Source organism: Phocoena phocoena, chromosome 17 (genome assembly GCF_963924675.1).
Source record: "Phocoena phocoena chromosome 17, mPhoPho1.1, whole genome shotgun sequence".
Lineage (NCBI taxonomy): Eukaryota > Metazoa > Chordata > Mammalia > Artiodactyla > Phocoenidae > Phocoena > Phocoena phocoena.
In genome coordinates, this window is record NC_089235.1 from 24,945,754 (window position 1) to 24,961,283 (window position 15,530).

Here is a 15,530-nt window from a genome sequence, read left to right on the forward strand (position 1 = left end):
AAATCCTTTTCTACCCTCTGCATTGCTACTACACTTGTCTCTGTCTTAATGCTCTAGGACAGATATATGTGAAATGACAGTACTTGGGCCAGCTGACTGTGGACAATTTCACTACATTTAAAACTACCTTAGGTCTCTGAGAAATTATTACTTGACTGTAGTTATGCTAAAGAAGGACTTCATATTCAGTAATAGCACATATTTATCATTTTCTACCTAAGACAATGGAAAGTTCACTATTATTTTTTTCATCTTGGATTATTATTTTAAAAATCATGTACTAGAAACAAAGCAATAATACAATTTTCTATTTCCTTCACTAAATTATAAGTAAGAAATTATCTAGCACAATGAATAAATCATTACATAGCCTTATAAATCTAAAAAGTTTTATTTAACCAATACAACCATATCGAATAAAATCAGTCTGGGGGAAAATTAGTTGATTGCTAATTAGTGGGAAATAATATATGTTTGGACAACACACCCAACAGAATGTCATAGAGTTTGATGCAAACTTCAGTCCAGCTCAATATCCTTTGGCTTATGCTTTCTCATAAACTCTGGTAGCAGTGACACAATTCATGATACATTCCTAGGCACAAAAAAAATTATTGGTAAATCCCTGGGACTAAACCACTTATATTTTGTTTATTGTCTCCTTCAATGTTGGGAAGGAAACAATATTCATCAAAAGATATTTGCTCTGAGCTCTTATTATATACCTGATATTGTAATAAGCTAGGGAAATATAAAGATCAAGAAGATACAAGTCTTGCCCTCAAGGAATCTTACAATCTATGTGGTGAGTGAGAAACATAATTAGAAATGCACAATACAATATGGTTCATATTGAGAGGGATGAGGGAATGCTTCCTGGGGGACAGTATACCTACACTGAGCTTAAAAGTATGAAGGATAATTGCCAGAGTGAAACCGTAATCCCAATAGACTAACCTTTTGTTCTACAAGGACAATTATCTGTTTCTCTAGGTAGAATAACGATTATGGGATGACCTAGCAGTAGAATCTAGAATTAAGAAGCCAGAAGATACTCACCACCACCAGTTTGTCATCCACTCGTTTTCTCTTTATGGTGGTTGATTTTCCATCCCACTTCTGCACCTGCACCAGGGCACCTTCATCTAAGATTACGGTGCTCTGCGGGCATAATAAAAAAGTGATTATAATGATGGAGGAAAATAAATTTAAAAATAGAGCACTTTTATTTGCAGGAATATTTTGAGGTAATTAGTAATTTTAAATTACAAGAAAATGTTGCAACAAGCAAACAATGAGTGCCAAAAACAACGTACAAAATTATATGTATATTATGATCAGAATATTATGCAAACATGCACTTGAAAAAATACTGTGAAAGAATATAGATAATAAATTTATGTTGAGATAGTAGAATCATAGGTGATTTTTACCTTTTTTTCTCACTCTTTTATAAACGTTCTCTAACACTGTTACGTTATTTTAATTCACTTCAAATACTATATACATATATATATATACATATGGTATGACAAATAAATTATGTTAATCATTTTTTAAACTAATAAGGACCATTTTATAGAAAGGGAGAAAATTCACCAGCTAAATATTGAAGGCAACGTAGTTCAGATCTAGGAGTCAGGGATCTTTGGCTTACGGTGGAATGGGTTTCCTCCTTTTACAAAATGGCTTCTTGTAGGCAGTAGTCATTTAGAAACCAGCGTTTACTCTGCTCCAATTCCCTATTTCTCACCTTGACTTTCCTGTCATCTGCAGTGACTTCCTCAAATTCCTGGCTCAATTTGAAGGAAATCTCAGTATTTTTAAAGGTACTTTCTGATTTAATGGTGATCACATCCCCATTCACACTGATGATCACATTGGGTTTGGCCATGCCAGCCACTTTCCTGGTAGCAAAGCCCACTCCTATAGTTGGGAAAAGAAAAATGTCAAGTTTACAATTTTCTCTCACATCTTTATTTAAGAAAGAGCAGTAGTGTGTGTGTGTGTGTGTGTGTGTGTGTGTGTAGGTGGGTGCATGTGTGCATAAAAGGTGAAAGACTCCAGTGAGTTTCTTAAAGGTCTTATGTAAACATCTGCAGATAAGTAAAGTAGGCTAATACTTAAAGAACGCCGGAGGCACAATTAGATGTAAGTCTGTTCTTTAAATTTCCACTTCCGGGTTTCAGATACAACTCTTTAGGAGACCCATTATTAATTTTCCACAAGAATATGTACAAAGATTAAGTCTTGTGAGACATACATATTTTAAAAGTCACTGCACTCTCGAAATAACTGGCCATCTCAACCATGAGGGCAGCCACTGTCATTTTACTCAGTTCATGAAACACTTGGGAATCTCTACCTTTCCTTCTTAGATAACAAAAGTGATCTAATCCATAGTCAAAGACAATAGGATTTGGGGGACCACTATACAGTTACTCGATTAAAAATTAATCTGTTTGGGTGTCCAAAATTCACATTTCATGGCATTTGCTGCCAAGTCTAGTTTTCTTGGCTTTTCCAAATTACTCCACCATGAAATGAAGATTTTCATTAATTTTTCCAAAAGTCAAAATGTTTCCTGCATGCATAACATTTTAGAATGGTGATGTTCCCAATAAACTATAGAAGATGCTAAAGAGGGCTTAGGCATCAATTGTGAAAACTTCAAAGTTTAAGAAATCACTATTTTAGTAAGTTCAGAAATTAATACTTTGATTCCCAATCACTTAAGTGGCAAAATCCTCTTTTTGAAAAAGAGGAGTGTATTTTTTGGGATGTGTGGCAGTTATGGAACGAACAATTTACAACCTAATGTAGAGAGCAAGCAGTACCTTACTGTCGCTGCATAAATTATAATTTACAACTGTTATAGATGTGTTGTAGTTTTTAAATGCATGTGCGTAAATCTACAATACTTTTTTGACTACTTATAGATACCAAAATTTAGGAATAGTGGGGATCAGGGAGACAAATATCATACAAAACAAGCAATACCGAGGCTCTGATTTAGCTCCCCGTCCAAAAGTAGCAACAAGTGGGAAGATAATATGCTGTTTCAGCAAGTCCTGTCTCTGTTACAAAATATAATAACCTCAAATACATGGAGTGAGTCAACATAGTGAATGGATGCAACACCCGGTGTGGTTCCAGACTGGCCAAGCTTATGAAAATCATTCTCTCCACTGGCTTGATTCTGTCCTCATTTGACTGTTGAAAACAATACCTGCTGACTGAAGGTAATCAACTAGAGAAGCTAATTTCAGAAGGTATCTTATTATCTTTCATTATCATCAATACCTTATCATTTTAAAACACAATGGTATAAGAATTTAAATATAAATACTAAAAGTGTAAAATGTTTCTAAAAATAGTAAATAGCCTCAAATACAGACATATCTGTATCAGTGCATATTAATTAGTTTATTGAATTACAACCAGTTGATATTCTACAAAGCTAGGTTTCACTCATGTCGAAGTCCCTGATTTCCCTCTTGTCTGCAAACAAGGAAAACAGTAGTTATACACAAGCAAAAAATATACTATAAGATTTAAAAGAAGCTTAAGTCTTGAGATTTAGGGATTCAATCATAACCTCTAATAGAGATGTTGTGAAAAAAAATCCCTCCCCAATTTGCAACCCCTGTATACAACTTGATAATGCATGGCCGTGGCTGTCTGAGTGAAATACTGCCTCTCTACTCCTTTGCTTTAACTTTGTAATTATCTGGGGAACACACAGGCAATGTTACCAGAACCTAAAAACCTGAAAGCCTCTATTATCAATAATTCTATGGCATCCCATATAATTTTAAATCAAACAAATATTTAAGACTTTTAAGGAACATATTTTCTGAAATTAAGATTTTTTTCTCCCATAAAACAACCACACATTTTAATGGATTGACCTTAAAACAATTGGTTAACATACATTACTCAAAAAATTACATTAAGATGAGAAATACAGTGCTTTCAGTTTCAAATGGAAATTATTGCATGCTAGGAAATAAATACAGTTTTATTTCCAAGTTATTGCTTATTTTATATGCAAAAGGAATCAATAAAAAGAGACTGAGAGTCAAGTAAACCAAAGATACTCAAGTTTATCAATCAAATAAAATCTTGGCATTTCTGTACAGCATAACAATTCCATTTATACCCTTTTTCATATTAGTTCACCTTAAGGAAGCATTAGTTGTGACTTCCATCTAGAATGTTTCTAGAAACAAATGATTCACACATGTTACTTTTATCGCCTCTATATAGAAAGCAGAATTTCATGTCTGGCCAGTGCCTCCAGAGTGAAAAACAGCCACAAAGCACTCTTCCCCAGAGAAAAAGTTATAAACCCAGCCAATGTATTTCCTTACCCACTTCTTTCATGTAATCTTCAAAGTTTTCACTGGAGACAAGTTTCCAGGTACCTACAAATGCATCACACATTTTGGGAGCTTTCTAGAATTATTCTTCAAGGTGAGAAAGAAGCTGCAGCTTTCAGGAAGTTGCTATTACCCTCTGAGTCCAGAAAACTTCCTTTTAAAGATACCCAGGACAAGTGATTTTAGGAATAACCAATTGGGAATGGTATCAGATCATTTCCTTCATTGCCAGACTCTGCAGTTTTTCCTTTGAGTCATGTTTTTAATAGAAATTTCTCAACTTTGGTTCTTCCTGGCAAATGGTCATTGAACTTAGAGTACAACTTACTTTTAACCATTACAGAATATTTTAAATACTTCTATTTTGACAGTTTAATATTCAGTGCATTGAATTTCCTCCTATTATTTTCATACATATTTATCACAGTGTAGAGTACAGCAGGGTAATTATCTTGGGATAAATTTTGACTCCCATTTCTGGAGTTTCTATTAAAATTACAATTATGTGGTTCGTTTGAATTGAGGAACATAAGAATTATCTTGTATATTCTTAAGTAATTGCAAAGGCTCTTTGGGGCAGTACTGTCTCAGGAATTACCTGGAAATTAAAACAAAATAAGTAATGGCATTTTTAAAAATATTTATTTATTTATTTTTATACAGCAGGTTCTTATTAGTTACCTATTTTATACATATTAGTGTATATATGTCAATCCCAATTCCCAGTTCATCCCACCACCACCACCACCCCCCACCCTGCTTTCCCCGCTTGATGTCCATACATTTGTTCTCTACATCTGTGTCTCTATTTCTGCCTTGCAAACTGGTTTATCTGTACCATTTTTCTAGATTCCACATATAGGTGTTAATATGTGATATTTGTTTTTCTCTTTCTGACTTACTTCACTCTGTATGACAGTCTCTAGGTCCATCCACATCTCTACAAATGAGCCAATTTCATTCCTTTTTATGGCTGAGTAATATTCCATTGTATATATGTACCATATCTTCTTTATCCACTCATCTGTTGATGGGCATTTAGGTTGATTTCATGACCTGGCAATTGTAAATAGTGCTGCATTGAACATTGGGGTGCATGTGTCTTTTTGAATTATGTATTTTTCTGGATATATGCCCAGTAGTGGTACTGCTAGGTCATATAGTAATTCTATTTTTGGCTTTTTAAGGAACCTCCAAACTGTTCTCCATAGTGGCTGTATCAATTTACATTCCCACCAACAGTGCAAGAGGGTTCCCTTTTCTCCTCACCCTCTCCAGCATTTGTTGTTTGTAGATTTTCTGATGATGCCCATTCTAACTGGTGTGAGGTGATACCATTAGTGATGTTGAGCAGCTTTTCACATGCCTTTTGGCCAGCTGAAGGTCTTCTTTGAAGAAATGTTTATTTAGGTCTTCTGCCCATTTTTTGATTGGGTTGTTTCCATTTTGAATATTGAGCTGCATGAGCTGTTTATATATTTTGGAGATTAATCATTTGTCCATTGATTCATTTGCAAATATTCTCTCCCATTCTGAGGTTTGTCTTTTCGTCTTGTTTACAGTTTCCTTTACTGTGCAAAAGCTTTTAAGTTTCATTAGGTCCCATTTGTTTATTTTTGTTTTTATTGCCATTACTCTAGGAGGTGTATCAAAAAAGATCTTGGTGTGATTTATGTCAAAGAGTGTTCTTCCTATGTTTTCCTTTAAGAGTTTTATAGTGTCTGGTCTTACACTTAGGTCTTTAATCCATTTTGAGTTTATTTTTGTGTATGGTGTTAAGGAGTGTCCTAATTTCATTCTTTTTGTTTTCCAGCACCACTTATTGAGGCTGTCTTTTCTCCATTGTGTATTCTTGCCTCCTTTATCAAAGATAAGGTGACCATATGTGCATGGGTTTATCTATGTGCTTCCGATCCTGTTCCATTGATCTATATTTCTGTTTTTGTGTCAGTACCATATTGTCTTGATTACTGTAGCTTTGTAGTATAGTCTAAAGTCAGGGAGTCTGACTCCTCCAGTTCCATTTTTTTTCCCTCAAGATTGCTTTGGGTATTCAGGGTCTTTTGTGTCTCCATACAAATTTTAAGATTTGTTTTGTTCTAATTCTGTAAAAAATGCCAAGTAATGGTAAAGTACCCTAGCTTTCTCATTTCAAATGTTTTGTAAGCATGAAAAAGAAAAAGTAAATTCAATTATCCACCAGGAATCTGGACAGCAGATTTAATTAATAAATGATCATTTAACCTCACTCATTCCATCCCCTAAATGAGAGCATAGTGTGGATTTCCATAGACCTCTTAAAAATTAGGCTCCGGGCTTCTCTGGTGGCGCAGTGGTTGAGAGTCCGCCTGCCGATGCAGGGAACACGGGTTTGTGCCCCGGTCCGGGAAGATCCCACATGCCACGGAGCGGCTGGGCCCGTGAGCGATGGCCACTGAGCCTGTGCTTCTGGAGCCTGTGCTCCGCAACGGGAGAGGCCACAACAGTGTGAGGCCCATGTACAGCAAGAAAAAAAAAAAAGGCACCAATCCAAAATGTGCTCCCCATACTGAGAAAATTCATCCAGTTCCTGAACTATATTATAAGCTCTAAATTTATCCAGATCTAAATGATGTTGCTTTACTTAAAAACAATCAGAAGTGGGGTGGTCACAAGCAATCAAAATCTAATTTCCTTCTTTTACATAGTGAATAATTCATGAGAATGCTTTTCTAAAGTAACCATATTTTTCAGTCCCTCCCCACCCCCTACCCCATACCAGAATGATGGAAGATCGTCACATAGGCAGCAAGCTCCCATGAGCACACCCAGACTTTAGAAAAGAAAAAAAGAAATTAAAATACTATGGGTGTGTTTAGTATCACTACACCGTGTATTCCATTGAACAGTATCTGCCAAGCACACGATTGATTTGTAAGTATCCTAAGGGCTTCCCAGAAATGGTTGAGATAGAGGATTCTGCAAAGGACAGGATTTTCTGTAGGCAAGCAAGTTGCTAAGAAAAACTGATAAAGTCATGATACAATAGTAGTTTTTAATTGTTGCTTATGTTAATGGTGCAGTAATAATGTTTATTCACTCTGGACTGTTGCATAGATACATAGACTGTGGGTGGTGTATCATTCCGTGTAGACTTGCTATTATAAATTCACTGAACAAGAAAATAAAAATCATCAGTCTTCGTGCAGGGATAACTTTGTGTTCTAAATTAATAATGGCTTTTACTTTTTCATTTGTTTTTAGTTGGTTTTGTGTTTAAGACAATTTTTTTAGAGGTTTTATATTTACAACAAAATTGAAAGTTACAGCAATTTCTCACATACTCCCTGCCCCCACACAGGCATAGCCTCCCCTGTTATCAACATCACTCACCAGAGTGGTACATTTTTTACTAAGGATGAACCTACACTGATACATTACAACCACCCAAAGTCCATATTTTACCTGAGGGTTCATTCTTGGTATTGTATGTTCTATGTATTTGGACAAAAGTATAATGACATGTGTTCATCCTTATAACATCATACAGAGTATTTTTACTGTCCTAAAAATCCTCTGTGCTTTGCCTATTCATCTTTCTCGGGCACTCCCACCACCTTCCCACAACTCCGTCAACCACTGTCATTTTCACTATCTCCAGAGGTTTGTCTTTTCCAGAATGTCATATAGTTGGAATCATATAGTATGTGTCTTGTCAGATCAACTTCTTTCACTTAATAATATTCATTTAAGTTTCTTCCATATTGTTTCGTGGCTTAATAGCTCATTTCTTTTTAGCACTGAAGAATATTCCGTTGCCTGGACATACTATGGTTTATTCATACATTCATCTACTGAAAGACATCTTGATTATTTCCAAGATTTGGTAGTTATGAATAAAGTTGTTATAAACATCCACATGCAGGTTTTTGTGTGGACATAGTTTTCAAACCTGTTGGGTAAATACTAAGGAGCGTGATAGGGTAAGACTTTGTTTAGTTCTGCAAGAAACTATCACATTGTCTTCCAAAAGGTCTTTGGAATTCCCACCAGCAATGAATGAGAGTTCAGCAGCATTTGGTGTTGTCAGTGTTTTGATTTTGGCCATTTTAATAGGTGTGTAGTGGTATCATTGTTTTAGTTTGCATTTTCCTGATGACATATGATGAGGAACATCTTTTCACATGCTTACTCGCCCTCTGTATATCTTCTTTGGTGAGGTGTCTGTTAAAGTCCTTGGCCCATTTTTTAAATTGTGTTGTTTGTTTCTTATTGTCTAGTTTAAGAGCTTTTTGTACCTTTTGGATAACATTCTTCTATCGAATCTGTTTTTTGAAAATATTTGAAATATTTTTGAAAATATTTTCTCCCAGTCTGTAAATAATGGTTTACTTTTCAAATTATATGTTGATGTTTTACTTTTAGTAACAAATTGCTTCAGACAGATTTTCAAATGATTATCATATTTGAACATATATCATGTGTATTGTGACACTACAATTTAAACATTTATTTATTTATTTATTTATTTATTTTTGTGGTATGCGGGCCTCTCACTGTTGTGGCCTCTCCTGTTGCAGAGCACAAGCTTCGGACGCGCAGGCTCAGCTGCCATGGCTCACGGGCCCAGCTGCTCTGTGGCATGTGGGATCTTCCCGGACCAGGGCACGAACCCGTGTCCCCTGCATCGGCAGGCAGACTCTCAACCACTGCGCCACCAGGGAAGGCCTAAACATTTTTTTAGAGATGGACTGTCTAATACTGTAGTCTCTAGTCACATGTGGCTCTCGAATACTTGAAATGTACTAATATGACTGAGAAACTTAATTTATTATTTTACTCAATTTTAATTAAAATGTAAGAAATGATCCTGATTCAGTTGTTGGAAAACTTTTAAATGTATGTGAAAGAACTTGAATATGTGAATCTACCTTTTCAGCTATAAATTTTATGAAATGTAAATGTCTATGAAGCATTTCAAAATAAAATTTAGAATCTGAGTGGAGGTGTACTGTTAGTATAAAATGCACATTAAATTTTGAGGACAATATGGAAAAAAGTACAATATCTCATCAAAAACTTTTACATTGATGGTATGTTGAAATGACAACATTTTAGACATATTGGGTTAAATAAAATATATTATTAAAATTAATTTAACCTGTTTATTTTTTACTTTCTTAAGGTGGCTGCAAGAAAATTTTAGTTTACATATGTGGCTCACAATATTTTTCTATTGGGCAGTGCTGATTTAGAGTACCACAACAGCAAGGTTCATTTGTTTATTTGGCATGTAACTAGGCAATTTACTAGCCACTGGAGATCCAATATGAGCAAGCCACACCAGGCATTTGCTTGCTCTCATGGAGCTTATATTCTAGTACTGGAGAAGATAATATACAAAGAGATAAATAAATAAACCAATTCAGCTGTGTGTTTCAGAGAAAACAGAAGAGGGTAATCTGATATAATGACAGCTGTGAGGGTTGGCAGCTCTAGATGGGGCAGTCCAAGAAGGTCAGTCAAAGGAGGTGAGCAGTTGAGCTGACACTTGAACAATGAGAAAAAGACAGCCATGGAAAAACCAAAGAAAATAATGTTCCAGACACAGGGGATAGCAGGAGTTGCTGATTTCATACCCATTCATGACAAGTTTACCCAAACATGACCACCGTCAGTAAACCATAACAAAGCATTGATATATGTTCCTATAAACCATGACCAAAGTACAGATATATGTTCCTGGTGATAAGAGTCTAAGCTCCATTAAGGCAGGGGCTTTCATCTAGATTTTTCACTGATGTATATCAAGTAACCAAGTATTCAATAAAATGCATGAAGGAAAAACTAGTTCGGTGGGTTAGTGAGAGTCCAGCAACACTCCTGTAAAAATACTTTAAGAATATTTCTGTGGGCCAGTTGCTTCATGTCCCTATGTCGACATATTTAGTGCCTGATCATTGTTGGAGAAATGGTAGAGTTGAGATTTTCTACAAACAAACATTAGCCCCTTTAATGATTTCATATAAACAGGAATCATAGTAACCTATATATAGTAAAGGGCCTTGGCAATGAAAGAATTAAGATGTGGGAGGGTAGTTGAGCCTACATGAAGGAATTTCATGAAATCAATTGTGTAGAATAACAAAATAGGCTCGACAGAATTACTCACTTGAAGAGATGCTATCTTTAAATACAGTTCAATTTATGTTCCAAATACATGAGCCATCCTGTGAAATGCTAATATTTTTCTATGCACAAGTCCACTAAGTTATGTATCATGTAAGGTAGAGAATTCTTTCTAGACAATAAGCTGTCCAGAAATTTAAAGCAGAGGCACACACCTCATATTTTATGCATCTGCTCTGCAGGGTAACTGGGAATACAAGCAACTGCCTAGTTACTCCATAATTTATCTTCATCTCAGTTCCTAATACTTACTCTTTCTGCATAAATAAGATAGAACGTTCCCTCATCAAATAACCATCACCTTTCACCACAGAGTCTGATGGACTTCTGTGTGAGTAAAGGGGTATCTAATAAGGAGAATCACACTAAAAAAACATCTAATGTTATACAACCTTGGGTTCAACACTTTTTAAAGAATATTCTCTTACGAGGACCTAATGTATAGCACAGGGAACTCTACTCAATATTCTGTAATAACCTAAGTGGGAAAAGAACCTGAAAAACATATATGTATATGTATAACTGAATCACTTTGTTGTATGCCAAAAGGTAACTCAACATTGTAAATCGACTATATTCCAATATAAAAATAAAATTTTTTTAAAAGAATGAAGGGGAAAAAAAGAATATTCTCCCTTTGTATTAAGGAAGAGAATTCAGATTTAACCAAAACTTTAGTGGTCATCCTTTCTTAAAAACTAGTAGATATTATACTATTTATATTTTCAAACCTAGTTTCAATGTATAAACTAGGTTTATAGTTTGGCAAATAATTTTCACAAAATCTTTTTTTCAAACATCCTATGTCCAAGACACTAGGCTAGTTGTGGTGAGGGCATATAATAATAAATAACACATGATTTCTGCCTCTCCTTAATGATCCAACTTTCCATTCTAGTTACCAGCCTGGGACCACAGTAAAATACAATATAAAACCTATTTTAGATGTTTTGCTTTGACAATCATCTTAATATGGAAATTTTTTTCCACAAGAGGCTCTTGCTGCTCTTCTAAATTTTTTTTTACACTTTTAGCATCTTTTATTAGCGTATACTGTGTAAAAGATAAGCAATACCTTCATTCCATACCCAGTTCCCCCTCATTCCTAACCTCCCTTCTTCATCCTGAACTTTATCCCATTCATGATTTAAAGCTCCTAGTACCTTACTCATTCACCAAATATTTGCTGGATTAATGCATTAATTAACACAAGGAATGAGGTATGGATTTAGGGTACATAATCATGCTTAATTCTTGTGTTTGAGTTTTAAAACAACAAAGCAGTGGGCTCAAATCTGTGTTTTACAAAGATAGAGTGGCACTGGGAAGGGTGGATTATAAAGGGGAGAGTAAGCAGATGTAAATTCACTTACAAGGTGAGAGTTAAGAGATGGCGAGGGGCTGATCAAAAGTAATGGCAATGAGATAGTGGAAAAACAGTGGAAGAAATTGAGAAATGATATAGGAAGAGTATAGGAAGCTCCTTCCTTCTGGAAGCTCCTGGTTCCCTTAGACAAAGCGCATGGGAGAAAATTTGCCTTTGTTTAGGAAAGGAATTCCCACAGACAGGACTATGCTTTTCTTCATGAATATTCAAATACAGCATTGAAATGCACATATGAAGCCAAACTCTTTCCCCTGAGCTGTGGGAAGGGGTCTTCAAGGACCAGAGTCTCACTTTGCTTTGGAAATGTGGACATGGGGAATGTGGCCCCAGACCCTCAGTGCTGACTTGGGGGGACAGACTCTAGTTCAGACCAGCTGCTTTGCACTTTGCTCTACGATGGACAGCTTCCATGGAATGTATCCCTATGACCTTTGCCTGTGTTTATTTCTTCTGGAGGAAATGAGGGTATTTTTTCTGACAATTTTTAAGTTGAAGAGGAAACATACACAATCACTGGATAATAAGGAGTAGAGACAAAGCCACAATGAGAGGGAGTGTTTTCACAGCATGTGTGTGGTAGGTTAAGGAAGAGTTCATGGCAAGGCTCTCCTTTTATTGAAGCAAATTTCCTATATTAATGCATTGTCATTACCAATGTTTTAAGGTTTGTCAGAGTTTTAAGATGAAATTCTGGCAAAAAAATTCAGCATATTTCACTTGATTCTCTCTCCCCACAGACTGATGGGAACACAATATGAGAATCGTTCTACATTTCCTAGATTTAAGAGGCAATATAAAGGTAACCCTGTATTAGTTTGTGTACCATTCATTGAACATATGTTCACAGTGACTAATCATTGACTTTTTGACTTCAAAACAGTGATGGTTTTGAAAAGAGTGAGTAAGCCAGTAGGCTATGAGTCAGTTAAGAAGGTAGTGGCTAATTACAGAGTTGTACTGTGGCTTCAAATGTGTTGCATAACTTCTTCAATTGCCCTTTTTCTCATAAAAGGGATGTTTCCTCCAAAGTGTAGTAGGTACAAGTGGGAACCAACTAAAGAGCTGGCAAAGCACTTTCTGAATGTAGAGTGTGCCCTACTTTTTCTTTATGTAATAAAGCAAGCATCATTATGAAGAATTGACTGTAGGCAAAAGTGAAAATATTAACTAGGAAAATCAGAAAGGAATGTACAAATGAACCAGAAGACATCACCAAGAAAATGTCCAGAGAGAGACAGAAACACACATACACATACCTAAGTTTGTTCTCCTCTGGCTGTTAGCTCCTTGGAGGTAGGGATTGTATCTTATTCATCCTTGGATACCCAGGCTTAGCACTCTGTATGACTTGGTAGTTCTATAGAGTTCAGTGTTGAATTAGGAAGAAATCAATCAGATTGATTTTGATCATATTAAGGTATAAAAGACCGATAATATCTTAACATTACTAAAAGTGTTCACATCTTTTAAAATGATCCTGATTAACTCCCCAAAATTGTTTGTGACAGAGTCAAGGGGAAATTTTCAGGTGTAGGGGATAAACCATGGAGCAAAAGAACCAGTTTGGCTCCCTGAAGTTGTATCATGTAAACTAACTTGTGCTTGTAGGAACTCTTTTCAATCCACAAGTAAAGAGCACACCTTGTCTCTTCCAAACTTCTGTTCATATCCTCGTTTTTACCAATTTCTCAGCCCAGTTACATTCTACATGCTTTTTAAATTGTACACATATTGTGTGTTAAATTACATAAATAGAGCTAAAGGCAAAGAAGACATTCAGCTATGTATTCACTGAATGTCTAATAAGTACCAGTCTCTGTGCTTGATGCTGTGGCACAAGAATGAATAAAACAAGCAGAGAAGGTACATGAGGATTGTGAGCTTCCTGAAGAGGAGGGATGTGCATCCAGAGTGTTTCTGGCTGACAGTAGGCATATTTTTTGGTTCATAATAGGCACTAGGGAAATAATGTTTAGGAGAGAGAAGAAGGAAAAAGAGGTCAGGGAGGAGGAATAGAAAAAGAAGAAAAGAATAAAGAAATGAAGGAGAAGAGAGGAAGGGAAAGTGAGAGAGCATGCTTGAGATGAATACGTGGGTACCCTGAGGTTGTAGACAAAATGAGGGTCACGTACTAGAATGAAAATATCACATAGTGGCAGATGCCACAATAGGTGCTAACTGTGACTTGATGCTGATACAGAGACAAAACAGGAGCAATCCATCCAAAAACGATTTTGATTACAAGGAAACACTGAGTATTCTTTCTGGGAGGCACTTTTGCTCTGGGACTTCACTCCAGTGAACTCTGATCAAGTAAAAGAGCACAAATGTCAGGAATCTGTGAACTATATTTGCCATCTGGGTGTTAACTTCCTTCTTGACGAAAATCCTCTCTCACTGGGTGAAATGTGCGTTCCTGCACTTATTCAGTGGTTTGCCAAGATTTTCCAAATCTAGATATTATTACCCCTGCTAAAAGACTCTTGATAATGATTTTTATGTTATAAAGGTACAATCATTCTTTAAAATGTTGTCATTATGTTACATTTTTTATTCACTTTTGAACACTAACACACTTGTGACATTTTTTCTGGTTGCCTTATAAACAGTGTTATATAAAAGAAAGATTCATGAGCTCTGGAGTTAAGACATGTTGAAATTCTGTTTCCACTATTCACTAGCTTGTGACCTTTGGTAAGCTAGCTAATTTCTCTGACACTTAGCTTTCTCATCTGTAAAACCGGGAAGCTATATTTGATGGTATTGTTTAAGTTAGCAGTCTTAAATTTCAGATATTTTATATGTTGCCTAGCTAACTCGACATGAGTCAGTTAGTACTGAAAGTAGTAGTAATAATAATAAAGTACCAGAAGACAAACCACATACTTGGGATGTGAGTTCTGGGGTGGGAAGAATTAGAAAATTTTCTCTAATGAAGAATAGTCTTACTTTCAGTCATCTTTGGTTTAGAAGTCTCAAAAGTTTGAGCTTTCTCCAAGCAATGATTCTGGAGTGAAAGTTCAGTCGTGAGAGCACAGAAATTCATGGAATTCAAAAGGAGTTTTCTTGAGGATTGACTGAATCAATCAATCAATTGACTGAGGATTGCCTGATTGAGTTTTGAATCCATGATTCAGAACAAGACATTTTTTTTCTCAAGAACATGATACCATCAGCATGATACCATGTTAATCCTCCTTTCCTCTCACTGGGATAAATTTTCCTCCCCAAATGGAAATATTTTAATGTTTTTTAAAAAAATTAATATATGCTTGATATAAAAATTCAAACAATATAGATATAGAGGAGAAAGGAATTGTTCCACTCTCCAGATAATTTTTTTTAGTCATTCAGTGAATATTCTTTCAGTCTAGGCACATGCAAACAAACACATGGAATCTGAGTATGAATTTTTACTAAAGACACTGGATGATACGTCAAGACTTTGTACATACATGCTTTCCCATAACTGTCATCTTCACTTAGTAATGTACCATGGTCATCTCTTCCTGTCAATGAATATAAATCCATCTCATTTTTAAAAATTTGCTGCTAAGTATGCCATTTACATATGTGCCGTGTTTTAACAAATA

The 15,530-nt window shown here is 35.6% G+C and overlaps 1 protein-coding gene across 1 annotated transcript; it reads right to left on the reverse strand.

The window, feature by feature from the left end:
* Positions 1 to 375: 375 nt before the first annotated feature.
* On the reverse strand, positions 376 to 4,515 carry LOC136137152 (fatty acid-binding protein, adipocyte). The gene is made up of 4 exons (XM_065895531.1): positions 4,374 to 4,515; positions 1,754 to 1,926; positions 1,060 to 1,161; positions 376 to 595 (listed from the first exon to the last, which is right to left on the reverse strand). Exons 1-4 carry the CDS (start codon positions 4,444 to 4,446, stop codon positions 545 to 547), a joined length of 399 nt encoding a protein of 132 aa, XP_065751603.1. The 5' UTR covers positions 4,447 to 4,515; the 3' UTR covers positions 376 to 544.
* Positions 4,516 to 15,530: the final 11,015 nt, after the last annotated feature.

What these genes read in the sequence shown, in the direction of transcription:
- LOC136137152 (XM_065895531.1), bottom strand. Translation starts at nt 4,446, where the DNA reads ATGTGTGATGCATTTGTAGGTACCTGGAAACTTGTCTCCAGTGAAAAC. An exon ending in AGATTACATGAAAGAAGTGG is followed by an intron (nt 1,927 to 4,373) that starts GTAAGGAAATAC and finishes TCCCAACTATAG; the next exon opens with GAGTGGGCTTTGCTACCAGG. An exon ending in TGGATGACAAACTGGTGGTG is followed by an intron (nt 596 to 1,059) that starts GTGAGTATCTTC and finishes TTTTGTGCCTAG; the next exon opens with GAATGTATCATGAATTGTGT.